The sequence below is a fragment of the Fundulus heteroclitus genome, chromosome 19, assembly GCF_011125445.2.
Source record: "Fundulus heteroclitus isolate FHET01 chromosome 19, MU-UCD_Fhet_4.1, whole genome shotgun sequence".
NCBI lineage: Eukaryota > Metazoa > Chordata > Actinopteri > Cyprinodontiformes > Fundulidae > Fundulus > Fundulus heteroclitus.
In genome coordinates this window covers 22363146-22390024 of record NC_046379.1, presented here as the reverse complement: position 1 = coordinate 22390024, position 26879 = coordinate 22363146, and the positions used below count along the sequence as shown (strand labels likewise).

Here is a 26879-nt window from a genome sequence, read left to right as displayed (position 1 = left end):
ATCTTGCCTTGCTCTCCTCCTCACCACGTCGGTGGTTTGGGGCGTGTTCTGTGGAGCAGCGACTGGCGCACCCCGCAGAAACCCACCTGGCCCTGCAGCTGGGTCCCTCGGTATAGGAACGAAGCAACAGTAGAGTCATTATTTAACTCCTAACATTTTCTTTTTTTATTCTTTTTTTCTCTTAAAAACAAATGCTCTTTCAAAGGGCGGCGGTGAGCCACGGCTGGGATGGAAATTCCTATGGTTTTCCGTTGCAGCTTTATGGGGCGCTGACGTTTTAGCCTTAATTGCAACTTGCAGGGAAAATGTTACTTCTGCTTCTGAAGTCTCTGCGACCTAAAATGCGGATATGCTTTCAGGGACCAAAAAAAAAAAAGAAAATGCCAGGAAGGAGGGGAGGAAATCCCTCCTCGGACTTGGAATTGAAAGAATGTGGATGTCTTGGGGGGGATTGTGACGAGGGTATGGTTGGTTGGTTGAATTCAGATTCCACATGTCCACAGTGTGACCTCACATCTGTTGGGGGACAGAAAAGCTTGTACTGATACACGGGGGACTCTGAACTGACATGTTGCCCGGCTCTGTGGAAATTCGTGGCCCTCAATGGGAGTCCATCTCCCGATTCCAGCTGATCAGTACCGTTTGCCCAGCAAACGGGAGCAATCCGTCTTGGTGCGGCTAACTGAATAAACGAGGACTTAATGGGGAACTAATGGCGCTCCTTTGTGGGTTTCTCCTTTTTATCTACCGACTCCTCTCCATCTCTGGGTCGGCCCAGGACCTCCTCTTTCCTTTCCCCTGTGACTGCTCGGACTGAGGCGGGCGGGGTGAGATGGTTTTGCCTTTCTTTAAGCGGAGACTCCGAGTGCTTCATGCATTCTAATGAGAAGCGACATCTCTATTCACACAGGGCTCTCTCTGTCTCTGGGCACGTTTGTCTTTCTAGAGAGCTCGAGTGCCGTCCTCTGTCCCCCTCAGTCTGGCTATACAGGCCAGCGGTCCGTTTCCCACCACCCTCTCCTCTTTTATTCCCACTTTTATCCCATAACATTCACACAATACGCTCTCTTTTTTTTCCCCCCCTTTTTCTTAAAATCCCACCTCGTTTTTCCTGTCAAAGCGAGAGCGCCCTGTCTTCCGCCTGGCTTCACATCAGCCTGGGTGAATGTACCCTGTCGGTTATGCAACATCTTTTCTTGAGTTTTTTTTTTTCCCCTCTTGCTTTTAGGAATTGCATAACCCACCAGCTCCTGTGTGCCAGTCAGCGAGGGTCCTTTTTTTTTTTCTTTCTCTCTCTGCCTTTTTGAGGCACCAATATGATCCTCTAATGGAGATGACATTAAGCACGGCGCTGAAAGCTCCTCTTTTCTCACCGCTTCCCACACAGGTGCAGCCTTTGCTGTGGTCTAACCTGTTACGCAACAGCGCAGAGGAACACAGCGCTCCGTTCATCCTAATGCGTACTGTTTTCTCCTTGTTTTGAGGTGAAATGGAGAGGAAGGTGAGGTCGGCACAAATATTGGTACCCTCGCTGATATCCTTTTCTACCCACAGGACTTTTCATTTCAAATTTCTCAAGGTGGGAGGATGCAGAGAGGGATTTCTTTCTACGTTCCTCTTTGACCCACCTCGTTTATCTTCAACAAACAACACCGGTTTTCTATTGGCTTTAGGTCTGGGAACTGAAATCCCCGTGGACTCTGGGTTTTTAGTGTTGGTTTGGCCGAATGTGTTGGATCATTGCGCTGTTAAAAGTTCCAGTTTTTAAAATCTCCTGCTATTTTCAGCTAGGATCCCAGGGACACAGGCCCACAGCATCTCGGGGCCTCCCCCGTACTTCACGGTGGGCTTGAGGGGCTTCTCCTCGCACTCCTCCCGTGTTTCCTGCCAGCCGGAGTGCTGGCTGCTGAAAAGCTCGACGTTGTTCTCAAAGCACTTGGCTCCAGTTAAACTCCCGGCGGAGTTTAGTAAACTCCACATCGCCACGTTTGTGATGGTTTGATAGAAAAGCCTTTTTCTTGGCATCACTCGCCACACAAACCAGGTGGGCACGTATGATCCGTCTGTCTGTTACCTTTGCATCCAGTCGCTATGGAGACTTGGTGACCCCCGTTGGGGTGCGTTTTGGTTTTACCCAGTTGGAAAATAAACTTGAACACCCCTTGAAGTCAAGACTTCCTGTTGAGAAGCGGAGCTCGGTATCCAGTGACGCTGACTTACAAACAAACTGCTGTTCTGATGCTGTAAAATGTCCTCCTATGAATGTGTTCCACACCGGCCACCCTTAGATACTCATTGGATGTTCACTGTTAGCGTGGGAGATCAAGGATGCTCTTTTTTACCTCTCCCTTACTGTGTGATGCCTCGACAAATTATGCCTAGTGCCAGTGGCTGAAAGAAAAAGGCTGCGTCACGTCATATTTATGCCCCAGGGAAACGGGAAGTCACGGATTGATAACTAGAAGTGCTGAGAAGCTCTAGTGGACCTAAAAAAAAAGAGAACTATAAATTTGAAAAAGTTTCAATGACATTTATTTTAAACTTATTGTCAGAACCGCTTTTTCTTAGCAGAACTTTTTACTTTCCCAACAAAGGATTCATCCCCAAATAAAGGTTTGCTTTCTAGAACATGTTTCTGATATGCAACTGAAATAAAAAAAATATATATGTATATATATATATATAATTTTAAGTATAAGTATAAGAATAATGCACTGTATATATGCTGCTCCCTCCATATTTTCCCCAGAATTTCCATTTTACTCTCAGAACAGCAGAAGAAGTGGTTTGCTGAATTGGAAAAAAAAACTGCAACACAAGTCACTTGAAATGTATACATCTAGCATCTTTAAAACAAAAAACCCCCAAAAAAAACAGATTCCATGGTTTCCAGGCTGCCAAAGGCAAAGAGCGGGACAGAATATTCGGAGCCACAGTATTTTTACCCAGAATTCTATGAGCTTTTTATGCTAATTTTGTGTGTATTTCTGTTGTTTCGTGTGTCTCTAATCAGCCAATCAGCATGTAGCTCCAACAAAGCCTCAATTTTTCTCATGTGTCTAAATGAGACGTCGAGATGACAAACGGCTTACCAGAATGAAATCTGTTGCACAAATCATTTGGGAACGACATCTGCGAACATCCTGGCTCTGTAATCCGCTAAAATGAGTTGGATGGAAAAGAGGTGAAATCTGATTTAACCCAAGCATCGCTATTCAGGGTCTCCTACGCGTGCTTTGAGGCGCTTTATAAGCCAGGCGGAAGTGGGTGTTGGTTTTATATTTTGTGTTTTGCTCCCCGTTTTGCTCGCTTATCGATGACCGTAAAGAGAAATAGCAGGAGCCCGTTTTGCAAACACGACAACAAAGCATCCAATCGATCGCATGGAAAGATCAATTTGGGAACACACCACCTTCCACACGCCAGGTTTTAATTTGTCTTTGGAGTGCAGGCTTTTTTTTGTAGAACAGAACGTGATTTGTTTGTGGTAAAAGTGGATGAAGGTATTTCTGTTCAGTTTCTCCCCTCTTTTTTTTATTTATTTATTTTTTAAAGAAATCAAACTGGAGTAAGAGTTAGAACTTCAGCTTTTGGACTCTAGCGTCTCCACTGCACCGTCCCGCCATGCAGACTCGGTCACGTTCTATAGCGTCTCTCGTGTGATGATTTCCCCGTTAGGGACTGATTATCAAATTAAAGCAATCAGGTGCAGAGCACAAAGTTGTAGAAACGGATGTGCTTCCTTTGTTGGGGGGAGGGGTGGGGGCACAACTAGATCTTTCTGGAGGCCGTGCAGCTTGGACACAGTGTCCCCATTCCTCGGAGGCGTGGCGCAGGGACAGCAGGCTGACGGCTTCAGAAAAAGGAACGAAGTCAAAGAGAGATGTCTGCTGGTCAGCACAGGCAGGATGTAAGTTGGCTGCAGTCGATTTACGTCCACCAGCTGGATTCACAAGGTCTGCCTCTCCTATGCGCTAAGGGAGAGGAGAGTCCGGAGAGAAAACATGGCCTTGTCTGAGGCAGCGGACGACCTCCAGAGCCAGTTTTGTTGGGAGGCTTCATCGGCCACAGGGAGGGAGCCGGGTCTGAAAAAAAGATGTTTGTTTGTTTGTAGCCGTGAAGCAGAAGAACCACCGTCACTGTGAGGCTCGCAGTGAGCCGCGCTGCCGAGAAATCAATCGGTCACCACCAGCATCAGGGTCAGCTCGCTGTTGGTTGGACCAGAGTTAGCGGCGTCCCAAAACGGCCGCCTGACTAAACACAAACGGAGGGGGATTTCCAGATGTCCTTAATGTCTGCCTGATGCAATAACGCCTTCCTGAATGAGTTGACTCTATGTTGTTGTTTTGTTTGGTTGGTTTTCTTTTAAACTTCTAGTATAGGTTGACTGATGACTTTTTTTTGGTTTGTTTTGTTTCCTGGTCCACAATTACAAGAGTGATTCTCCACATTGCCATCCATTAGAACCTTTTTAAAAGATGGGACAAAAATTACGTTGCGTTAATTTTTCTGAGTTAATTGAAGGTTCACAGTTCTCCTTCCAAGATCTGTGACTACAGGAAATTGTAATATAATTGCTTTATCACATCAGTTGAAATTAATGCAACTTATTGACATTTCATTACACACTAACAAATGAAGGCAGTGGTGGTCCATGCTAGGTTTTTATAATGTTCCTATACAGTGCATCCTGTCTGGTCTCATGCTCATCCTTTGTCCAACCTTCCCTTCTTCCTTCTTTGTGTCCTCCTTTTTATGCTTTCCTTCCTTCTTTCATTGGGCGATTAGAAAAGACATATTTTTATATTATTCAATTCAATTCAATTTTATTTATATAGCGCCAAATCATGAAACATGTCATCTCAAGGCACTTTACAAAATCAAGTTCAATCATATTATACAGATTGGGTCAGATTATACAGATTGGTCAAAAATGTCCTATATAAGGAAACCAGTTGATTGCATCAAAGTCCCGACAAGCAGCATTCACTCCTGGGGAACCGTAGAGCCACATGGAGAGTCGTCTGCATTGTACATGGCTTTGCTGCAATCCCTCATACTGAGCAAGCATGAAGCAACAGTGGGAAGAAAAACTCCCCATTAACGGGAAGGAAAACCTCCGGCAGAACCGGGCTCAGTATGAACGGTCATCTGCCTCGACCGACTGGGGGTTAGAGAAGACAGAACAGAGACACAACAAGAGAGACAAAAAGCACAGAAGCACACATTGATCTAGTAATCTGTTCTACATTAGATGGTAGTAGCAGGTGAGCCGTCTTCTCTGGATGATGTCACAGTTAACAGAACGCCAGACCAGGTGTACCTACTATGAAGAAAAAGAGAGAGAGCAAAAAGTTAAACGCTGAAATGACGACAGTCATTTCAATGTAATACAATGCAAAACTGGAGAACAGTAGAAATCAGTAGAGTGAGAAAATTAGACCCTGATGTCCTCCAGCAGCCTGAGCCTATAGCAGCATAACTATAGAGGTAGCTCAGGGTAACATGAGCCACTCTAACTATAAGCTTTGTCAAAAAGGAAAGTTTTCAGATTAGTCTTAAAAGTAGACAGGGTGTCTGCCTCACGGACCAAAACTGGGAGTTGGTTCCACAGGAGAGGAGCCTGATAGCTAAAGGATCTGCCTCCCATTCTACTTTTAGAGACTCTAGGAACCACCAGCAGACCTGCAGTCTGAGAGCGAAGTGCTCTGTTAGGAACATACGGGGTAATCAGAGCTCTGATATATGATGGAGCTTGATTATTAAGGGCTTTATACGTTAGAAGGAGAATTTTTAATTATATTCTTGATTTAACAGGAAGCCAATGAAGGGAAGCTAAAATTGGAGAAATATGATCCCTCTTGTTGATTTTCATCAGAACTCTTGCCGCAGCATTTTGGATATTATATATTGTTCCTTTTTTCCCTTCCTTGCTCCTATATGTCCTTCTTTCCTTTCTTATACCTTCCGTCCTTTCTTCATTGTATTTTGTATTTCCTCTTTTCCTTCTTCCCTCCTTTGTGTCCTTCCTTCTTTCCTTCCTCATTTTTTTTCCATCTGTTTTTCTGAGAACTTCCTCTCGCCCATCATTGCCTAGTCCATCCTTGAGCCCTTCTTCTCATCACCTTTCCTGGTATCCATCCTTCCTTCCATCCATCATCGTCCTTGTTTTATTCCTTGTATCTTTCCATCCTTATCTCCTTTTGTCTTTCCTTTATTCCTTCCTGTTTTTCCTTTTTTTTTTTTATTCCTTCTTTGTGCAGGTTTTGTATTTAAAGCCTGTTGCAGTATCTGCCGGAAATTAGCAGTAGTTTTCTCTTTTATATTTGAAAATGTGTAGAAAGAACGGGAAGGTTTAGGGAAAATTCAACGTTTCTGTACAACGTGAGGGAAGCCTTTATTTAAAAGGATGAAAATATTTTAAATAGTCCGACTTGGACAGTAGATCTTCTAGAAAATGAACACTTTGGTGTTGTCATGTAACGATTCTGCCAATCCATCCATATCATCTTAAATAACAGAAAAGGTTTCACTGGTGTTTCCGTACCAAGTTGGCGTCTTGATTGTTTCTAAAACGAGCAGACAAAAAAAAACACGTGGTAAATTCGCTGCATATTTATCTGTTGAGAGCTTCCCTTGGTGCATGAATGCCCATTGTCTTTATGTCATGGAAAAGGTCAGAAGTCCTTAAGGGTGTTTTCTTTTCCTCCAGAGAGCGGAAGAGAAGGAGGACGCAGGCAGGAGAAACACAGGGGGGCTTAGTTTTTCCTTTGGTAGCTCTCTTTTCTCCAGGGACTCAAACTGAGTCTGTTACTCAGGTGTGTGTGTGGACAGAAAAGCCGAGCCAGAAATCCCAAACGCCAACATGGACCCAGCTGTGTCCAGTAGGACGAAGGGGCGGCTGTGTGTCTGTGTGCTGGGTGGGTTTATTGGAGAAAAAGCGGAACAGATGGGTCCAAGTGAGCAGAAGCCGCTACAGTTCGGCACACAAAGCAGCCTTGATCTCCAGCACTTTCGGTTACGGCAGAAACATCATGGGGGGCAGCAAACAGGCTTAAGTCAGAGGCACCCGGCCTCTAGCTCAGTTCTTTCTGAAAAGGAGTCCTGGATAGGTGTCGAGACCTGTTTGCTGTCGCGACGACCCTGACAACTGAGAATTTGCACATGCGTATCATGGGGGACTTTATCTGGCAATTAGATTGCTGACGAATCCAAACGCTAAACAGATTTTCCCCTTCTAGAAACCGGCTCCTCTTCTTTGTCAGGCAAATTACATTTCCGCCCGTTGCGCCCTGATCGAATTATTGAGTGATATGTAAACACCCGTATGAGGTTCCTAAAACCAGACCTCCCAGCGGAGCTTCCTGTCATTTCTAAATGCTGAGAATTCAGGCTTCAAGAAATGTTCTGTGCTTGTTTATCCAACGTTAGAAACACCGGAGTCTTAATTTACCCCCTAACTCCCAAGTCCACCGGCAGCTTCAGTGCAGCCTCTCCGTCGCTGCTGACGATCAGGCAAAGGTAATTAAGTCGTTCGCAGCAATGAGGCCTAATGTTTCCCCTCAGAAGGACGCTCGTTAGCGTCCTGTTTCTTTGTTTTCTGTCCAATTACGCTGTGTTTGCAGACCATTTGTCGCAGGTCTGTCCCCAAGCTGCTGTCTTTGTGGAAAGCCAGTCTGAACGCAGTCTAGACTGTATGAAGCGCATCTCGTAACCAAAACAAGCCGGGCGAATTTAATTAGGATCTGCAGGAGGCTTTCTTTGATGCAAAGGGGATGGATACGATCTGAAATCCGGTCACGAGTCGTTCATGTGTGCTGATGCCAAATCCGTTTGATGTTGAATGTTTTTTTTTTTTTTTTTTTATTCTCCTCAGTTAAAATCATTTGACTTCAGTTTGCCAGAAATAACCATTTGGTGAAGTATTATGTAAGATATATTTCTAGAACTGTGGGAGTTTTGTTTGTCCTTTTTTTAAATTAGTGACACGCAGATGCTTTGGTTTCGTTGTGATGTTCGCTGCAGATCGTGCTGCTCAGGCTCGAACCACAAACTTCAATGTGTTTTTATTGGGATTTTATGTGACAGGCCAGAAGAAGCTTTGACCTGGAAGCTTCGTCTCTAAGTTTGGCGTCAGTCTGGTGGAAGTGGAACCCGTGGCCCAGTCTCAAATGCTCCTTTTCGGGCTTTTCCGTGACGTTGAACGTTGAAAAAGTGCAGCAAACCTGTCACATCACGTTGTAGTCGGAGCCTGGCTCTCCAAGTGTTCCAGGCAGCAAAGTTGACTATAAGAAAAAACACCAACAGCGTCGAAGAGCTATATGTCGCTGATTCTCCCTTTGGACATCAAGAGCGACTCCAAAACAAGAATCCGACGCGCCATATTAAAAAACACACACACCTTTTATTATATGGTTTTATTATTATCGTAAATAATTCTTAGGATTTGGATTTATCTTCGCAACAATAAAGTCTAACTAGCGGTGTCTGAAAACTGCCAGTTTTGTCAGGATGGTTATATTTACAATTTTCTCCACTGTTGGTTTATTAAGAGCATCAATAAATTCAAAAACATAATTAAATACAGTTACTGTGTGCAGTTAGGCAATACAAATTACACTTCTTTATGGAACCAGTGTCCTGACCAAACCTATTTAAAATTTTGTTTTAATATAACACTTTTTTATCTAACATAATGTTGTTGTTGTTTTTTTTTTTAGGGACAGTATTTGTGCTTATCGGGCCATATTTGACATACAGACGCACAGTTACCTGCAAAAGACTGCAAGAAGCTGTAAATAGACTTTTATCATCACTTTTCTCGTTATCCAGCGTATATGGTTATAGGTCCATATCGCCCACCCTTAACCACCCTTGTGGAACAGAATCGATGTGTCACCATAGAAAAGTCTATTACACCGTCCAACAGGCTTTTCTACGACTGTTGCTTTTAGCTCCATGTCTTTCCATTAACTCTGAACAGCCTCCCCTGTCTCTCCTGGAAAAGAGCTTCCCACAGCATCATGCTGCCACCATCGTGTTCTGCTTTGAACTTCATCCCTCGCCTGTCTGGTGTGTTCCTTGGTTTGGTTTCTTAAGCAAACCTCTAAAACAGAGGTTGTTTTTTTTTTATGTGCTGGATTTTATTGAGTGGTAAATGAGTAAAAGGGGTCCGGTTGTTTTTAGATTTTAAAAAAATGTTCCTCAGAATTAGAAATTCTACACTGCATTGTTCTGCTCTATCACATAAAACCCTCATGAAGAGGGCGCCTTTGTAACATGACAAATTGTGAATGGGTTCAGCGGGTGTGAATACTTTTGTTAGGTGCTGTGAATGTTGCGCTGATAGGGAGAGGCTGAGTCAGAGGCCGCTTGGCCGTGTGATTTTAAACCCACACCGACACTCCGGCCGCATCCTGAAGAGCTTGGATCAGGAATTTGCAAATGAAGTTAAGCAGCTTTCAGGGGCAGCAGGTATCGTACGGTTCTGGTGTCGACCTCTGCAGTCTCCATCAGTCAGGATTTGAAATCAGCGCCGACTTTCTCGTTCCTGACAGACGCCCGATCTCGGTTACGTAAAACGGCAACGTTCTCTCAAATCCATACACCTCTCTGTCGGGCCCACATGAAACACTTTGGACTGTTTAAATGTCATCCATCCTGTGTGAAAAACCCCTACAATGATCTACGCTATTAAATTCATCCTGCTGCATATTTTATGTAGGATATCCAATAGGATGGAGCTTTGTGGTTTTTATATAAAAAGGGGACAATAAGGAGATGCCCAGTAGACTGATCTGTTCTATTCCCCGTCTGTCTGACAGGGGAGGTCAGGTGAGATGTATGAGAACCTTTCAGCAGGGATTTGTTTCCTGAAAGAGCTCCTTTTATTTACACCAAACTGTGCAGGAATCCCTTTTCTTGTGAGCTTTTAGTGGAGGGCAGACAGGACCTGGCACATCCTCGCCAATGTTGACAAAGCAAACTCCAGCTTCTGTCGAGCCAGAACCAGTGGGGGCCACTCACCCTCACGTTGTCGCCACACAGATGTAGGCGGGAGCGTTTCCATTTGCATCATTTGTTCCCACGTGTGTGTGTGTGTACTATTTTAGGCCACTGTGACTGTTTTATTGTTATATAACACATTTTTCTGTCTTAATGCATTAGTCTGGACTAAATAAGGATGATGAGGACATAAGGTGACTCTGTTTATCTGGGCCACCCTTCTCAGTAGACTAATGTCCTTTTCTACTTGTGACAGAGGGCTGAGAACAAGCAGCACTCCCTCTGGTCTGTTTCCATTCATGCTCCGAGTTCTCAATCTTTGCGTCATTTTTTTGGGAATAAGTCATTGGCAGATGGATGTCGCAGATGAACTATAGGTAACTTAGTTTTCCACAGCTCAATTTCTGCAGTGCTCTCGACATTTGAAGGGTTTTTCTCGAGCCTGTGGTTGAGCTCAGACTTGGGAGGAAATGTAACACAGCTCTCATATGAAAAGAATCTGAAAACATCCCTTTTTACTTGTTAAAGCTAAAGCTGAACTAATTGGCGAGTTCCACAGTAAGTATGTTTGCTTTCAACATGCTACCTTTGCTTGTACATGTCATTTTTCTCAGCTTTGGATAAGGAAGTAAACACAAGACAACTTGGTCACTCAGTGCACATCGACCCCGCTTCTTCACCCGGTGGGCGTCTTTTTTTTTTTTTTTTCCAAAGTCTTCTCTTCCATTTATTGTAATTGGCAGAGATGGAAAATCAGATCTCTCAAAGCAACCCTGCGGGCATTTTCCCACTTGGTGCTTTAATGTGATCTCTTTGTGATTCATATTAAATGTAACTGGATTACCCAAAGATTGAAGTTAATTTAATCTGGTTTGCAAGGAAAGATACAAAGAAGCCTTTGAGAGACTTGGGGAAAGGAGACACGGTTGAGCCATAAGTCTGCTTATTTTGTTAATTCAAGCAGTGTGACGTGAGTCTATTGAATGTTTTAATGCATTTTTAATGGAAGAGCCCCCCCCCCCTCCCCAAAAAAGAAAAAGATTAATGAAGTCATGTGGCAGTACAGCTAAAGCTCAGACACTGAAGGACAAGAGACAATTCTACACGATCAATGGGATTTTTTTTTCTTTTTAAAGATGTGCCAGAAAATCTTCAGCTTTCACCATTTCCATCTCATTCTGCCCTGACTGGTGACTGGATTGCTACCAGATTGCATTAATCACAACAGTCTGCAGTGTGGAAGTGATTACTGAGGGAGGAAGACTCGAAGTTAGTTATTTTACGTATCGGTGAGGTGTTTTCAAAATGAGGTTAGAGAAGTGCAGAGGTGTCGGAAGCTGTTTAAAAAAAAAACCTACCCTCATTTAGATTGGTGGGGCAGATCCAGTATGTTAGCCTGATGGAGCGCTAGCCTGTGGTCGGTGCTGGTCATTTCCCTTCTTAAGCAGTTTCCGGTGCCGCGCTTTGTTAGGTATGAAATGGAGCCGTCTGTCATGGGACAGCAATTTGTAACCAAACTAGCAAAAGGGCAAGTTGTCGTGGAAAAATCAGGAGGTTTGAACTCCTTAAGCAAAGTTGCCCTGTTTGTACTCTTGAGTTCCCAACCTCAGTTTTTAATGGAAAATTATGGATTTGAAAATGAGGGCAGCCTGAAATCGCAGAGTTTGAATAAAGCTCTACGTTGTTCACACAGAGGCCGTTGAATCCTGCTACAGGAATTTTAAAATGTCATGTCTGGATTTGTTTTAGATTGTTTTGAAATGAGTAAAAGCCTGTTTTTTAAAAGCGACAGCTAATCATAAAAGCTTGAAAGACATATTTTGAATGCTGTCTAATTCTTCCTAAAGAGAATCGACTAAAATCGGTATCAACGGGTCAAGTTTTTAAATAATCCAAAGATCAGAAATTGAACACAAATTGGATCTTTGCTTTTCATATAATTGTTCGTCGGAAAAAATTCACTCCAAAAATGTAAATTCCCTCTAAGGCTCTTGTCGTTTTTTTCCTCTTTGACTGCAAACACAGGATTAGTAGCTTCAGCTGGGAGTTATGTTAAAGAGTGCATAAACTAGAGGAATGCCTTCATGTCTGCCTGCGTGCGTACGTGTTTGTGTGTTTTTGGAGTCGGGGCATGTAGGAAACAAACTCAAGTATCCGGCTATTTTTGCCGTGCCTTGATAAGAGAAGGTGTTTCCTCTGCTGCCAGCACGACTCCTTGGGGCCCATTGTGTGGGAGCAGTGGCGATCTGTTGTTCAAAGGGTGTATTTAGGGTCCCGGGCCTGTCTGGAGGGGCGGCGGTAGAAAAAGTGGACGGAAAGGGGGTTGATGGGTCGTCTGGATCAGGGCGGGGGGGATGGGAGCGTGTGTTTGGTGTTTTTTATCAGATCTGGGTTATGCGGATCTGGATTAGGTGGATTCCCCCCCGCTGTTCCAACTGGACTGGGGTTAACGCCGTCAGTCATCCCAGCTATGACATCATCGCAGTATCCTGTCTTGTACACAGGCAACCCCACTGTTCCCGCCTCCAAGGAAACAATCCCTGCGCTGGCACGACGACAGGATCCCATCGAGGCCAGAGGCCACACAGCACAGACCAATCATTATTGTAGATAGTGAAGCAATGGGGGACGTCATTCCTCCCTGCAGTGACTGATTGAAGGGCGCACTGTGATACAAACATACACGATGGATGGGGTGGTGGGGGGGAGGGAGGGGGTATTATTCACAGTAATCTGCACACACGCTGCTGTGAATGTTTGCACTGATCCCACGTCTTTCTGTCTTTTGTCTTTGATTTGCAGCTGAGAAGGTGTCCTCGCTGGGGAAGGACTGGCACAAGCTGTGCCTCAAATGCGACCGCTGCAACAAGCTGCTGAATGCAGGAGGCCACGCAGAGGTCAGTGGGATCGAACGCTAAACGGAGCCCAGAGGAACCTCCATCAGTGTGGAAGTCCTCCACACAGAGGCAGTGTAACCATTACTAATGTGGATTTTTTTTTGGGCCACACTGAAAGGAAGAAATCTCTTTGTTTCCCCCTCAAATTAGTTTCTGTGTGGACAGAGTGGAGAAAAGAGCATTTGGTAGTTCTACGTTGATTGTTACTACGATGAACCGTTTGGGAATGAAACGTCCAGTTAGCCTGTTCTTTTCATATAGTCTAAAACGATAGTTGACCAACGCAACATGACAAAACAAAAACCTAAAATATTCCTCTCAAACAGAATGAAAAACCAAAGAATAGAACTTTCTTTCTCTTTTTGTACTCTTTAAATCTACAGCTCTATGCCAAGGTACAGCCAACACGATACAAAAAAACAGTACAGTCATCAAAAAGAGCTAATTAAAAATCCCATCAGAAACTTATTAATGAAATCAATGATGATCATTGATTGAAGGGCGCACTGTGATCAGTGAAGAAAGCTTTTTTTTCCCCTCCAGCATATTCAAGATGTAATTCTGCTTTTACATTGCATTTATTTATGGCTTCATAGAAAACAGTTTCCTACAGTGGGGCTAACCTGGAGTGAATATACCCCAGTCTCGTAGGATTTAAACAAAAATGAAAAGTGAAAATATACTATATTAACTAAACTGGTACAAAATAAACATAACATTGATTATTACAATTATGATACCATTATCTATAACATATATCAGTAGACTGCAGTACTCAGTACTGGAGCAGATAGCCTGACTAAAGGCTGGTTCATACGGCAGGATTTTAAAATTGTCAGGCAATTTTCAAAGCCTGTGATTAAAAAAATTCTCGGATAAAAATTTCGGATAAAAATCTCGGATAAAACGGGTTCGCTCGTACAGTGTGTGGTGTCCGGTCAGACGGCAAATGCAACACACCACACGCTGACAGATTTCACTCGGGATCATTCGGATATCAAATCGGAAATCTTGCGAAACCTCTAAAGATCAAACATGAGTTCAGAGTAAATAAACATGGATGACGGGGGAGAACAACGGCTATAGTTTGTGGACTGATTTTAATGGAGAAAAAACTAAAACAAAGAAGGTGCTGGTTAAAGGAGTGGAGACAGTGTGACCGCTCTATGTTTGCTGCACTAATATAAGGAGGTGAGTTGGGTCTCCCAAGAGCCAGCTTCTGCGGCCGAGGATCGGATCTCGTTCTTTCGTGACCGAAAGAACGAGATCCCGGATACAAGCGGCTGAAATGAGTTTTCTCCGTAGTGTGTCTGGGCTCTCCCTTAGAGATAGGGTGAGGAGCTCAGTCATCCGGGGAGGACTCAGAGTAGAGCCGCTGCTCCTCCACGTCGAGAGGAGCCAGATGAGGTGGTTCAGGCATCTGGTCAGGATGCCTCCTGGACGCCTCCCTGGAGAGGTGTTCCAGGCACGTCCCACCGGGAGGAGGCCCAGTGGAAGACCCAGGACACGCTGGAGGGACTATGTCTCCCGGCTGGCCTGGGAGCGCCTTGGGATTCCTCCTGAGGAGCTGGCCCAAGTGGCCGGGGAGAGGGACGTCTGGGCCTCCCTACTGAAGCTGCTACCCCCGCGACCCGACCCCGGATAAGCGGAAGAAGACGGACGGACGGACGGAGTTGGGTCTCTAGGATATCGGGGAAAGACATCCCACCATGTTTATCATTAAAGATGATGGATCAGAGGTTTTTCATACAGTATGAGATGTCTACTAAGGACTTTAGTATTCCTGCATCTCTGTAACAAATAAAAAGTGGAATGCACGGCTGCTTGGCGACTATCTGACTTACAGGCACAATCTCTCACTTTTGGCCTTTTGAACCTTGACTCTTTTGTAAAGTCGGTCTGTAGTCTCCATCTAAAAGTGGTGTGACATTTCTGAAGCTTTTCCCTTCATTCTGCTCTACGATATGTCACAGTCCTTGGGGAACTTTCACAGGATATATCTGTGTCTGCTTTCCTTTTTCCGGGCTGATTTTTGCGCGTCTCGTGGTGTCTGTCAATATGTTTTACTCCCTTAGCGCTACAGGATGAGCTGTTTTCTGATCCTTCCTCTCTGGCCTGCATAATCAGACCGCACTATTCGCTCACTGTCCCAAACTCTCCTCTTATCTTCTCCTTTTTGATTTAGCCTTTCATGACCCGGCTGACAGGGTTTTTTTTCTTTTCTTACTTACACTCAGGCATGAATATCAAACGCATACACTCTTCTTGATCTCCTGCTTTTTTGTCTTCGGTCAAATAACATGTGATCTCAACCTCTTTAGACACAAAAGCAGTCCCCCCCCCCCCCCCCCCCCTGCTGACCCCAAAGGATGCTGGTCTGCTGTTTAATCTCTGCATGATTACAGGAACACAGTCGCACACGATCTCTCTGAGGCCCGCCATCCTCTGCTTCTCCTCCTCCATCCTCCGCTCCGTGGAGGGCGTCCAGATCCCTCCCCACGCTTAAGCGCCGTGCCGCAACTCTTTGCTTGATGGTCGTCATGGAAACGTGTGACGTCCCTTTATGAAAGTCTGTCTAAAAAGGGGTCGTCCGCGGAGGCTGTTTGTTGGTCCTCTCAGGCCTGGTATGTGGAAGGTTCTGAACCTCAGAGGGACGAGGACTGCTGCTTTAAAAGGAGACGGAGGGACGGGGACGCAGCCCACTCCGGCCTGACGTCTGTGGGCCAAACGAGGGCAGTCGCTCCCCGCGGGCGACCTCGGAGACCCGACATGACGAGCCTCCGCCGCTGACCCTAAAAGAGCACGGCTTTATTTGTCCCAGCGAGGTTTTTGCTCACGTCGCCGGGGGCGCGTTAAAGGCAAACCGCCGAAACATCAGAACCATCTGGACTCGGTTAGCGTCTATAAATCCTAATGGTCAGGAAAGTGGCACGCGTGCTGGTTTAAATGCCTGTTTTAATCTTTAACGGCTTCAAATCCGGTTAACGTCAAACGCTTATGTTCGACTATTCACTCTCTTGCACATGAAATAAAAGCTACTGGTGGCTGCTTTCGATTACAGTGACTTGAGAATGTGCCCCTCGTCTCCGTTTTTGGTCCTTTGCCGGCGAGCTCTTGCTGCTGCAGGGTCAGCTGCGCCACAGGGCACCACTTAGGGGTCTACAGTGTTCACATCAGCCTAATGGGCCTTGATGATGCCCTAAAACTGCCAGTATGGGTCATGCACATGGCGGTGTTACATTCATGGACAGCTCGTCTGTTGCTGCAAAGTCTAAACGCAACATAAATCTATAATAAACAATGTTTTTGTTGTCTCCTAAATAGAAATAGGCATTTAAAAATACTTAGGCAAATAAAAGCAGCGGAGTTTCCTAGGCGTCGCGATGTTCACTCAAAAATATCAAACAATAATAAACGACGGGATCCAATGGCTTTAAAGTGGTGTTGACTTGGTAAAGACTGATGGATGACGCTCCTTTACTTTCCACAAGGGTTAGAGTTTGAATATTGTGATCTGAAATGTTTCAGCCAGCTGACCAGTAGTGTGCAGCAATGGGTGGGCAAGCTAAGGGTTTCTTTACTTCCTCCTGCGACCCAGCCCATTTCTAGACCTTAGAAGAAAAAAATCACAATTAAAATGAGACGTCAAAGAAGAAAAAGAAAACGTTTCTGCTGGTAAAAATCCTCATAAGATCCCACTTTCCTTTCTATTTTAGACCATTTAATTGCAATACTTTTGCTGATACATTTAGTCTGTGCTATGAATGAAGGTAAAAAACACAAAATAGAAACTTAGCAGAAAGGACAGGTTGGTACAGATTGACTCCATAATCCAGTTCTATGGTCTGTGCAAAGATCCACGTCGAGATCATTAACAATAAAGTGACTTATTATAATTTTTAACAAGTGAGCAATGGGATCCATCTTAAAAATGTTGCCAATGAGGTTGCAGGTCTAAGAGGTGATATAAATGAAATAGGTGACTTTTATCCAAAAGAAAAGATGGAAAGTTTTTTGCATTTTTAACAATTAATTGAACAGTTTTGTATCTTTGTGGTCCCTCTCAAGTCAACCAGACCGCAGCAGCCTCTTACCACCTGGTTTACTCCTGCAAAAATATTTGATTTTATTTATTTTTCTCTGTTTTCGACGTCTCCTTTTAGAATGAGTGTTGGTGTTCATTATTGCATTAATTGTCCTGTTCCTGAAATTCCATGTTCACTCATTTATGTGAACTTGGAGATTTAATGGGTTTCATAACAGGAATTTTTGTCCTTGTCGTCTTTGAGGAATCAGTCATCCCGTCCCATAAAACCAGCACCCTTGGTGTTTTTCTTCTTTTTACCTTTTGCTTCTAATTGGTCTGTTTCGTGCTTGCCGGCACCTTTTCACTGCGTGGTTTTATTATTGCGCATGTGTTGTTGGCGTTAACAGTTCAACTGATTCGCCGCCACTCGCCAAGCACTCCGCCAGCCGGTCGTCCAGACCAGCATCAGAAACAAAGGCGGTTCCTGCTGTCTACCCTGTGGTTTCCTCCACTTCTCTTTAAAGGCTATTTAGGGGGAGGAAAGCATTCAATTATTTCAGTAAAGAACAATTGGCGATTAATGCAGGACATCCTGGTTGTTTTCTGCGGGATAGACCAACGTAAAGGGTCGCGTCATTGAAACGTTGGAGGGAAATTATGGTTTTCAAAATTATTTAATTTCAAAATTATTTACACATTTGTATTCCAAATGTGAAAAGTGGGCACTGGACTTAGGGGGCACCAGCCCCCCTAAGTCCAGTGCCCTCAGAGGGGCAATTGACTAATTAGGCACCTAATTAGTAAAATAGGCATCTAAATGACCAATTAATTAATGAACAAAGTTAATCTGTTTGTGCGTCCCCTTAAAGCATCCCCACCACTGTTTCTCCACTGTGAAGCATAGTGGTGGCGGCATCATGCTGTGAGGATGCTTTCATTTAGCAGGAATGGGGAAGTTTCATAAAACCCTGATAAAATGCACAGAGGTCTGTGGTTGTTACATGACAAACTGTGGGAAAAGGTTCCAGGTGTCTAAATGCTTCAACTCTTTGAGATTTGCTTTGAGATGACATGTTTCATGAATTGGCGCTATATAAATAAAATTGAATTGAATTGAATCAACTTTGCTAAGTATTGATACAACTTAGAGCTGCTTACTTCAAGTCAGTCAAAATCCGTTTAGTAACAGTTTAGGAAAAAACAGCTTGCTGCCCTCAAATGAACCTCACCCATAATGAATATAATGAATAAATGTAGACAATACAGGGGGTAAAATCCGGTCCAGTTCGTTTACATAGCCTGACGGGTCATTGCTGGACTGAAATGCTGCTGATTCCAGGTTTCTTCAGGCCAAACATAGAGGAAATCCTTGAAAAAAACATGAACTTTAACATAGTAAATAAGAGCATTGTGGAACAATAACTCATCCTTAAATGCATGTCTGAGCTTGGCCGCAGAAATAAAACGCAACACGAAGGAGAGGAAAACCAGGTTAACCCTTCAGAGCCGATTTATTTCTGTTCAGGTGTCTCCCAGAGTCCCAGCAGCAACGTGGACCGTGGTTTAGAAATCAGAGCGCAGGGCTAAAGCACATCTTAAATATGCTGAGGGTGTCGCAGGTTAACTTCAGTGGAGAACCTGTTTTTTTTAAGATTCTCCTCAGATTGTAGAGCTGCATGGCGAGTCCTGAGAAAGTCATCAGTGCAGAGTCAGAGTCCGGCCATCCAGCAGTCGCACCTCTGCAAATCTCATGAAAGTCGGACATGAGGGTGAGAGGAGGAGTGTGTGGCTGCCTCAACAGCAGCCGATCCTGTGACAGGTCGTGCATTATTAAAGTCAGAGAACGATCTTTTCTTCCTGCTACGCTGTCGTCCAAGAAAAAAAAAAAAAAAAAAGAGCTCAGGTGGCCAAGGCAAAGTGACCAGAGGGTGCAGAGTGGCTGAGTTTCCACTCCTCACCCAGGTCCTGCCACCTGCCCACTTAAACTCCTTTCCCCTGATTTTACTCATCTATGGGCATCCAGACCGGACACGGACGGATGCCTCTCAGCCCAGATCCCTGAGCCAATCACATGCTTCCGCAGCGGCTGCCACATTCCCAGTGTGCATCGGGTTCAGTCCTTTTATGTCATGCTTTGGACCTCCCCCCCCTCCCTGCATCCCTCCCCAGTGGAAACACTGTGTCTGTCACACATGTGCAGGCACAGAGCTCCCATTGAAACTGTGTGAATTCATCAACAGAGACCTGTTCCCTGGTTACAGCCGTGCTCATTATTTTGGGTTAAACCGCCCTGTGACAATGACTTCACCATTGGGTGGAAGTGAGATGGAGGAAGGAGGGGGGGAAAAAAAAAAACGGGAACATCTGCTCCATTTTCGGACACGTTTCTCCGTCCGGCACCAGAGCACTTGTTTAAACATCATGACTTCACCTAAGCATCATGTCCAGCTTCACTTCTGCTTCAGATGGCTGTATTTGTCTGTGCTCATGATATTTTCTGTCCTCCTCAGCACGACGGGAGGCCCTACTGCCACAAACCGTGCTATGCTGCCCTCTTTGGGCCAAAAGGTGAACTGCATGCCCTCTCACGTCCTTGCATTATTAAAAGCCCATTTATTTATTTATGCGCGTTTTCTCTGCTGATTATATAAAACTCTCCATGTTTAGCTCTTTACAGAGGTATTTTTAATACTAAAACATCAGCTGCAAGATTTTATTGCAGATCATTTATCAAATAAGTGTTATTTACAGACTTGTTCATTCTTTTTTTTTTTTGTCACATCTTCTTAAATTGCCCAAGGTGTCAACATTGGTGGAGCAGGTTCTTATGTGTACGACGCTCCAGCCAACAACAACACGTCTCCCACTGGCGAGGACTCAGCCTCTAAAGCTGAGGAGAAGCGCGTGTACGCACCAAAGCAGCCATCAAAAGGTACATCAGATAGTGTTCATTTAAAAAAAATCAGCTGTGGGTTTTAAGTGTAAAAGTGTTTTTTAATTTTCGAACTTGAGTTTATGTGACAGCCCATCACATAGTAACTGTAAAGTGTAAAGTTTAAACCTTTTTGTTTTGCATATAAAAATCTAAAAAGTGTGATGAGCGTTGGTACTTAGCCACTTCAATGAATACGTTGTAGAGCCTCCTTTCCCTGCAATCCCAGCTACGAATGTTTTGGGCTGCGTCTTTACCATCTCGGCTCTGACGTGGACGTTTTTGCCAATTCTTCACAGTAAAACAACTCAAAGTTCAATGGAGAGCATATAGGCCCGTTTACACTACACTTTTTTAACCGAGCCGAGACCAGTCCGAGCTCGGTAACCGAGATAACTCTTGTGTGTAAACGGTCAGCAGACTGAACCAGACCGCGCTAACGATAACCGGACCGCGCTAACTGCAGACCAGTTCCCCACCAGGTCTCGGACTGGTTTTTTTTAGCCCGGTTCCCTGATAACGAGGGGCGCATGAGCAGACCGCGTCATCCCCTTACAGTCAGCTGACTGTCAGCGGGTTTCCCGGCGTGTCTGGCTGCACGTCCCGATTCACACTCCATTCAGACAAATTTCAGACATTCATAATAATACTAGCTTCCTTACCGTGCCACACGGTTTCCAGTGATGACTCTGCTTATGAACCTCAGCGTCTGTTGTTGTTTCCTGCGTCTGTAAATCCTTATTAGACGTTCATTTGTCTCATCCACGTCCCAAAAGCCGACTCTATGTCTAACAATAACATCCTGAATATTACGGGTGCCGCCATTTTGATTTGCTCGGTCCCGCCTTCGATCCCAAAGAGCGGTAGTACCGCAGATCGCCACTAGGGGGCGAGGAGCAACCAAGGAACAAAAAACCGAGATAACTCTTGTGTGTAAACGGCTGCATTTATCTCAGTTAACTGGACCAAGCTCGGACCGGTCTTGGCATGGCTCGGTTTTTAGGTGTAGTGTAAACGGGCCTTATGTGAGAAGCAGTTTTCCAGTCTTGCCATAGATTCTCATGCAAATCTAGGTCTGGACTTTGACTAGGCCCTTCTGACAGATGAATATCTTTTGATCTAAACCGCACCATGGTAACTCCTGCTGGATGGTTACGGCTGTTGCCTCCACCCCAGGCTCCAGGGTTTAATTGCAGCCTCTATAACAGATTATTCCAGGACTGCCCTGTAGTTTGGTCCATCCAGCTTCCTTATCTCTGCTGAATGAAAGCATCCCCATGGCAGGATGCTGCCACCACCATCTCTCACAGTGAAGGGAGCATATTCAGGGAAGTGTAAGTTTTCTGTCACATGTAGGCTTAAAGGTAGGCCTGGACATATCGATACAGTAGAAATCGTATTGATCGATATCGATAATTATCAACAAATTCAAAACATATATTTTAAGTCCAGCCCTGGCCATTTTATGCTGTTGCTTAGCGACCTATTTTTAGATACAGGACACACAAACACTGAACTCAACCATTTATTCAGCCAACTTTTTATCAAAACTTCAAGGATTAAAAAAAAAAAAAAAAAAAAAAACATGCTCTCTAAACTCTTTGAAGGGGGCGGAGCTTGGGGGGTGGAGCATTCCTGGGTCTGCGTTTGTGATTGGTTGGGAGGATGTAATGACTAATATAACCTACATCATAGGCTACAATGCAAAATGAAGGAAAACTGTTATTCTATTGAACTTTTATTGACCTTTTTTTTCTATCATCATTATACATTTATCAATCGATATATATTGTTATTGAATTATGGTCCAGCCTTCCAAAAGGTACCACTTTGTCTCATCTGACTAGAGAACCTTCTTCCACATTTTTGCTCTTCTAATTAACTCTGCTGTTGCGCAGCCGGTCAGTTTTAGAGAACAGTCTGGAGTTTTGACATGTCACTGTTTCTGTGTAGGATAAAGAATTGAACAACGCTCTGTTAGATGTTCAAAGCTTTGGAATATCACTTTCTAAGCCAACCGTGCTTCAACTGTCTCCATACCTCGATCCCTGATCTATCAGCTATCTTCCCTGGTCCTCACGATGCTGTTTGTTCACTAATGTTCTCTCTCTTTACACAGTTTTAATAACAAACAGGTGGACTTTATTCCCTAATTTGGCACCTAATTAGTAAATTTGGTGCAGCCAGTTACCCTTCTGGGGTTAATTGTCTGCTCTGAACTTAGGGGGTATCAGAATAAACTGCAGGCCGCACCTTGCAGATGTTTAGATGTGATGAATTTTGTAAAAGCATTTATCATTGTCCTAACATTTTGACTTACACTTTACTTTATATTGGTCTGTCACATGTAACATAAGATGTGGAAATGTCCTGTGAGTGTGAATACTTTAGGCTTTGCGTCTGTTGTTCTGCTGTGCCCCATAAATGAGAGGAAAACATGTAATTTGCAGTTTAATTAAAGCATGTCTCTTGTCATTTCACACTGCTGCTAAGCACACTTTATCATTGACTCCTATAGGAAGCAATGAGATAAGTGTTTGAACTTGGCCAAAACTGGGTTTTTAAACGAGTTTCCCTTGAAACACGTAAAAGTATTTCTCGGCTTTGTTTTTTCACAGATTTTATGTCCTTTTATTATTACCCTGTTGGCGTTCACACCTAGTTGGCCCCAGACAAATACTCATTTACCAGTTTTCACTAAAGTGAGTTTTATTTGCATTTGTTCTTCAGAGACTTGCCTCTATTAAAAGTTCTGCGTCACTTTTTCTGCAGCTGGCAGCATCACCACTTTCTCCGGCGAGGCCAACCTTTGTCCCCGATGCAACAAGAAGGTGTACTTCGGTAAGTCGTTAAACGCCTCCGGGTAACCAGAATCAGATAGAACGCCACAGTAAAAGGCACGAACATGCAAGATGTTTTGCAAAGGCGTCTCGCAGATGTATGAAACGTGTTAATTTTCTGCTCCGTTAGCCGAGAAGGTGACGTCCCTGGGCAAGGACTGGCACCGACCCTGTCTGCGCTGCGAGAGGTGCAGCAAGACTCTGGCTCCTGGCAGCCACGCAGAGGTGACAGCAGATCACATATAGTTATAATGCAGTGCTATTTAAAATGTTTCTTATAATATACATACATAATTGAATAAGAACCTTTTAATATACCGATGTGTAATGACATGGATGTACAGTGCTGTGAAAAAATAATCGCCCACTTACAGATTTCTTCCATTTCGTCTTTTTTTTTTTTTTTTATGTTTCAGATTATCAAATCCTTAAGACATCAGATGATGATCTAAAATAAAATAATCACTTAATTTATGATGGGACAAAAACAATCTAAGCCAGCTAACAAGCTGTCGATGTTGTGCTCCGTTTAAAGCAATACGTTAAACATGCACACAGCACGAGGGCGACTCTTTTCTGCATAAAGTTTGACCCGAAAGTCTTCCCTCCTGAATTTAAATGTTTAGGGACACTGTGGATAACTGCTTAGTTCAAGTCAATCATGTAAAAAAAAAAAAAAAGTAGTCTTCAAAGGTCAAATGTTGAACTCTACCATCAACCCACATGTGTGTTTTTGCACAGCACTGGTGCTGTACAATAAGAGCCTCGATAAACCGTCCTTATCTGTTCTGACATGTCAGAGCATACAAAACGATCCATACATGCTAAGAAATTAAAAATGTAGAAGCAAAGGGATATTTATTTATTTAAATTAGGAAAATGCACATTAATTAACATGTCAGCTTTAAGCATCAATGTAGATATGCCGGAATTGGCACAAGAGTTAGTTTTCATCCACTATCCTAAGGCAGGTCAGGACCGTTAACTTAAAAGGAGACAACATACTGAAGAGAACACAGATGACGTGCATGCAGACAAAATACCAATAACACTAATTTACAGTAAAGTCAGTAAACAAGTCCAGGGAAACGGACAATCATGTATGTGAATGCATGTTTCAGAGTGTTTTTAAAGCTGGAGTAAGTGCCACTGTTCCTGACATGAGCTGGCAATGTGGTCCATAGCTGCGTACCTCTGATGGGCGCCACCATCTGGCCAAATTCAGTCCTGTGCTTTTGTACGTTGCAGTCTCCTCTGATCAATGCTTTTATTCTATTCTATTTATTCTAGTGTTTATTCTATTACTTGTTTTTTGATTAATAAAATCCATTAAAGAAAGAGGAACAAGTCTATTTAAAACTTTAAAAACAAGGCAAGTTCTAAATATAGTGCAGAAAATTTAACATTTGGTTTAAAAAATGACAAAAGTACACTCAGTGTAGTTTTATCATGCCCCTCATGCTGTTTTAACTTATAATTCCTTCTGAAAATGTCAATTTATCCGGTCTTTCGAACATTTTTATATTCTACATTCAATTAAAAGCCTCCAGCTTTAGCATTTTTAGATGTTAAACATCATTTTCATTCAACCAATAAGTTTTGTTTCTGGTACAAAATCACACGGACATCTCCCAAAAGATTAAAAAGCAATGTAAAAAAAGAAGATTTGCTTGGAATAAAAATATTCTTTTTTTATTTACATCTTAACAAAAAATGGAATATTAAAGTTATTTATACCCTCGAAAATAGACTTTTTTTAATTTTTTAAATCACTATTGCTGATCAGCTTTATGAATGTCTCCACTGTTCCGCCTAAACGTTAGCTGCCTACACAGATTCTTAAAATGTCAACAAAAAAAGCTGAAGCTGCTAGGTTTTGTTTTCACATCCCATTTTTAACCAAATTCCTTCTTTTTAAGGTGTTTCTGTAGGGATAGAAGAAAACATTTGGAAGCTCTGCCTTGATTCAGGAGAACTTTGTAACAATAAAACGCATAAAAGAGCTTTGTGATGAGGAGGAGGAGGAGGAGGAGGAGGGCTGATTGGCCAGATTTCATGATGAAACACCTTCTGTGATCATCTCAAGCCAATTTATGATTAAAAAAAGCAAGTGGTTCATTACATGGGTTGCATGTTGAGACTCTTTTATTCCAGAAATTTGTCAAAAATCACTGATTTGCCATGATCTTTGCTAATGAATGCTGAGCTGCTAACCCAAACGCACACAAAGCAGAATAAGCAGGGGAGGGTTGTTTATCAGCGTGCTTTGTAAAAACTTTGTATTATGTAACATCCCATGGTGGGCATCCATTACTCTATTATTACCCAGCCGTGTTTTTGCTGTCCGTGTACATTTTTAATGGGAAAAATACACAGAATGGTAGTTTTTGAAACGTTTACAATTTCCAAAAGAAAATGCAAAACATTACTGAATCTGAAATAATCTAATGACTCATAAATTTGTAAATTCAAAGGTCTGATAAAAAGATATTCTAAAACGTCCATATTAATTTATTTCTAAGCTTTTAGTTACCATATTTAGAGGCCAATATCAGCTGTAGGCTGATTTCTATCCATTCTGCAGCATTATTAACTTGCCTCTGTGAGGAGGTTTATGAAGTTTTTTTTTCTTTTTTTTTTCAGTTGAACTGGGCTAAACCCGTGAGACATTAAAGTGATCAGCCTCGCCCTCTGTGTGACTAATTGTTGCTTTCTCCCCCTCCCTCCCCACCTTCCAGCATAACGGCCAGCCCTACTGCCACAAGCCCTGCTACGCCGTCCTCTTCGGACCCAAAGGTAACCGCTAGGGGGTGCTGTCCACCCACCAGTCTCCAACTAACACTTGAAAGAGAATGTCACGCGAGTGGTTGTGAAAAGACTTTGTATGCAGCTCCACCGCTCTGAAAGCCAGCTGTACAGGAAATGTTTAGAGACCCGTCCTGCTTATGTTTTACCTTACACCCCCCTCCCTCCTCTCTGCTACCCTCCTAACTGTACCCCATCCCCCTCCCCACTGTTCTCCCTCTGGTCTCTCCAGGCGTCAACACCGGCGGTGTGGGCAGCTACGTCTATGACAAGGAGCCCAGTGCAGTGACCCAGCCTTGAACCTCTGTCCCCCTCAGCCTCACCCCTCCTCTTCTCAACACAACACTGACCATCGCCCGCAGTATTATGTGCTGAAGTGTTTCTTTCTCCTCCATACATGTGCGTTCGTACCTGAGGCAGCTGTCCTGTCGGCTGCGGATCCCCTCCCTGCTCTTCTCCTGTTCCCCTGGATCATATTAGGCAGCATGAATAAATATTAACTGAACTCAGATGCTTCCTACACAGCGGAAAACGCATCGAAATTTCCCACAAAACCCCTTTTTTTGTTCCACCCACCAAAACAAAAGTTTTGCCACGTTTGCACTGTTCATGTATGTGAGCGCATGCAATTTCATAACAGGAAACTATTCAGACCCTAAATTTCAAAATTTCACCCAGCAAAACTTGAATCTGTCCTTAAGGTTACACAAGGATGAATGTGAGGAAATAAAAATCAGACGATAAGGGGTTCTCGGGTGCGTCTTTACTGCTGCCTGATGACAGACTGAGAAATTCAACCTGGGAGCCTGTTGCACGCACAGATGGTGTTCAGGAATGGAGCGCTATATCGATAAATCTCTATTTTAGAAAGGCTGTATTTGTAGTTTGACCATCTGACCACATTCCTGCTGTGAGGGGAATGAAGTCTGAACATATTGTAAAAAGGTGGGGGGGAGAAAGCATTTCACACGTGACTCTTACCTGTCACATATGGTGCAAAACAAGAGTTTTGTTTTAATTTCACTTGGGGAGAATAAAGCCAACTACCAAGGTCAGAATACAGTGCCTGGCCAAAGTTTTCCTTTTCTTCACATTTTGTGACGTTACAACCACAAGCTTTACTGTAGAGGATAATAGTGAATAGGAATGAAAGTAGCAATGCGGTTTTCAAAATCACTTTTATAAATAAAAGTATGCATTGTAGCAAAATAGTGGAAGATTTACTACAGGTTTTCACCTGCATTTAGTTCTGGACTTTAACTAGGCCAATGTAACACAGGAAGGTTCTTTGTTCTGAACAGTTTCCTGGAAGCTCTGGCTGATAAGGGTCACCGACTCGCTGGAAGGTGAACATCCACCCCAGTCTCAAGTCT

General features: G+C 43.5%; 1 protein-coding gene across 1 annotated transcript in view; it reads left to right on the top strand.

The window, feature by feature from the left end:
- crip2 (cysteine-rich protein 2) overlaps positions 1-26558 on the top strand; it is a 29889-nt gene extending 3331 nt beyond the window's left edge. Inside the window, exons 2-8 of the mRNA XM_012871554.3 lie at positions 12808-12902; positions 19440-19497; positions 19730-19861; positions 22634-22702; positions 22832-22926; positions 25440-25497; positions 25739-26558. Coding sequence (XP_012727008.3) covers positions 12808-12902; positions 19440-19497; positions 19730-19861; positions 22634-22702; positions 22832-22926; positions 25440-25497; positions 25739-25806 — 575 coding nt within the window. The 3' untranslated portion in view covers positions 25807-26558. The remainder of the gene's footprint in view (positions 1-12807; positions 12903-19439; positions 19498-19729; positions 19862-22633; positions 22703-22831; positions 22927-25439; positions 25498-25738) is intronic.
- Positions 26559-26879: the final 321 nt, after the last annotated feature.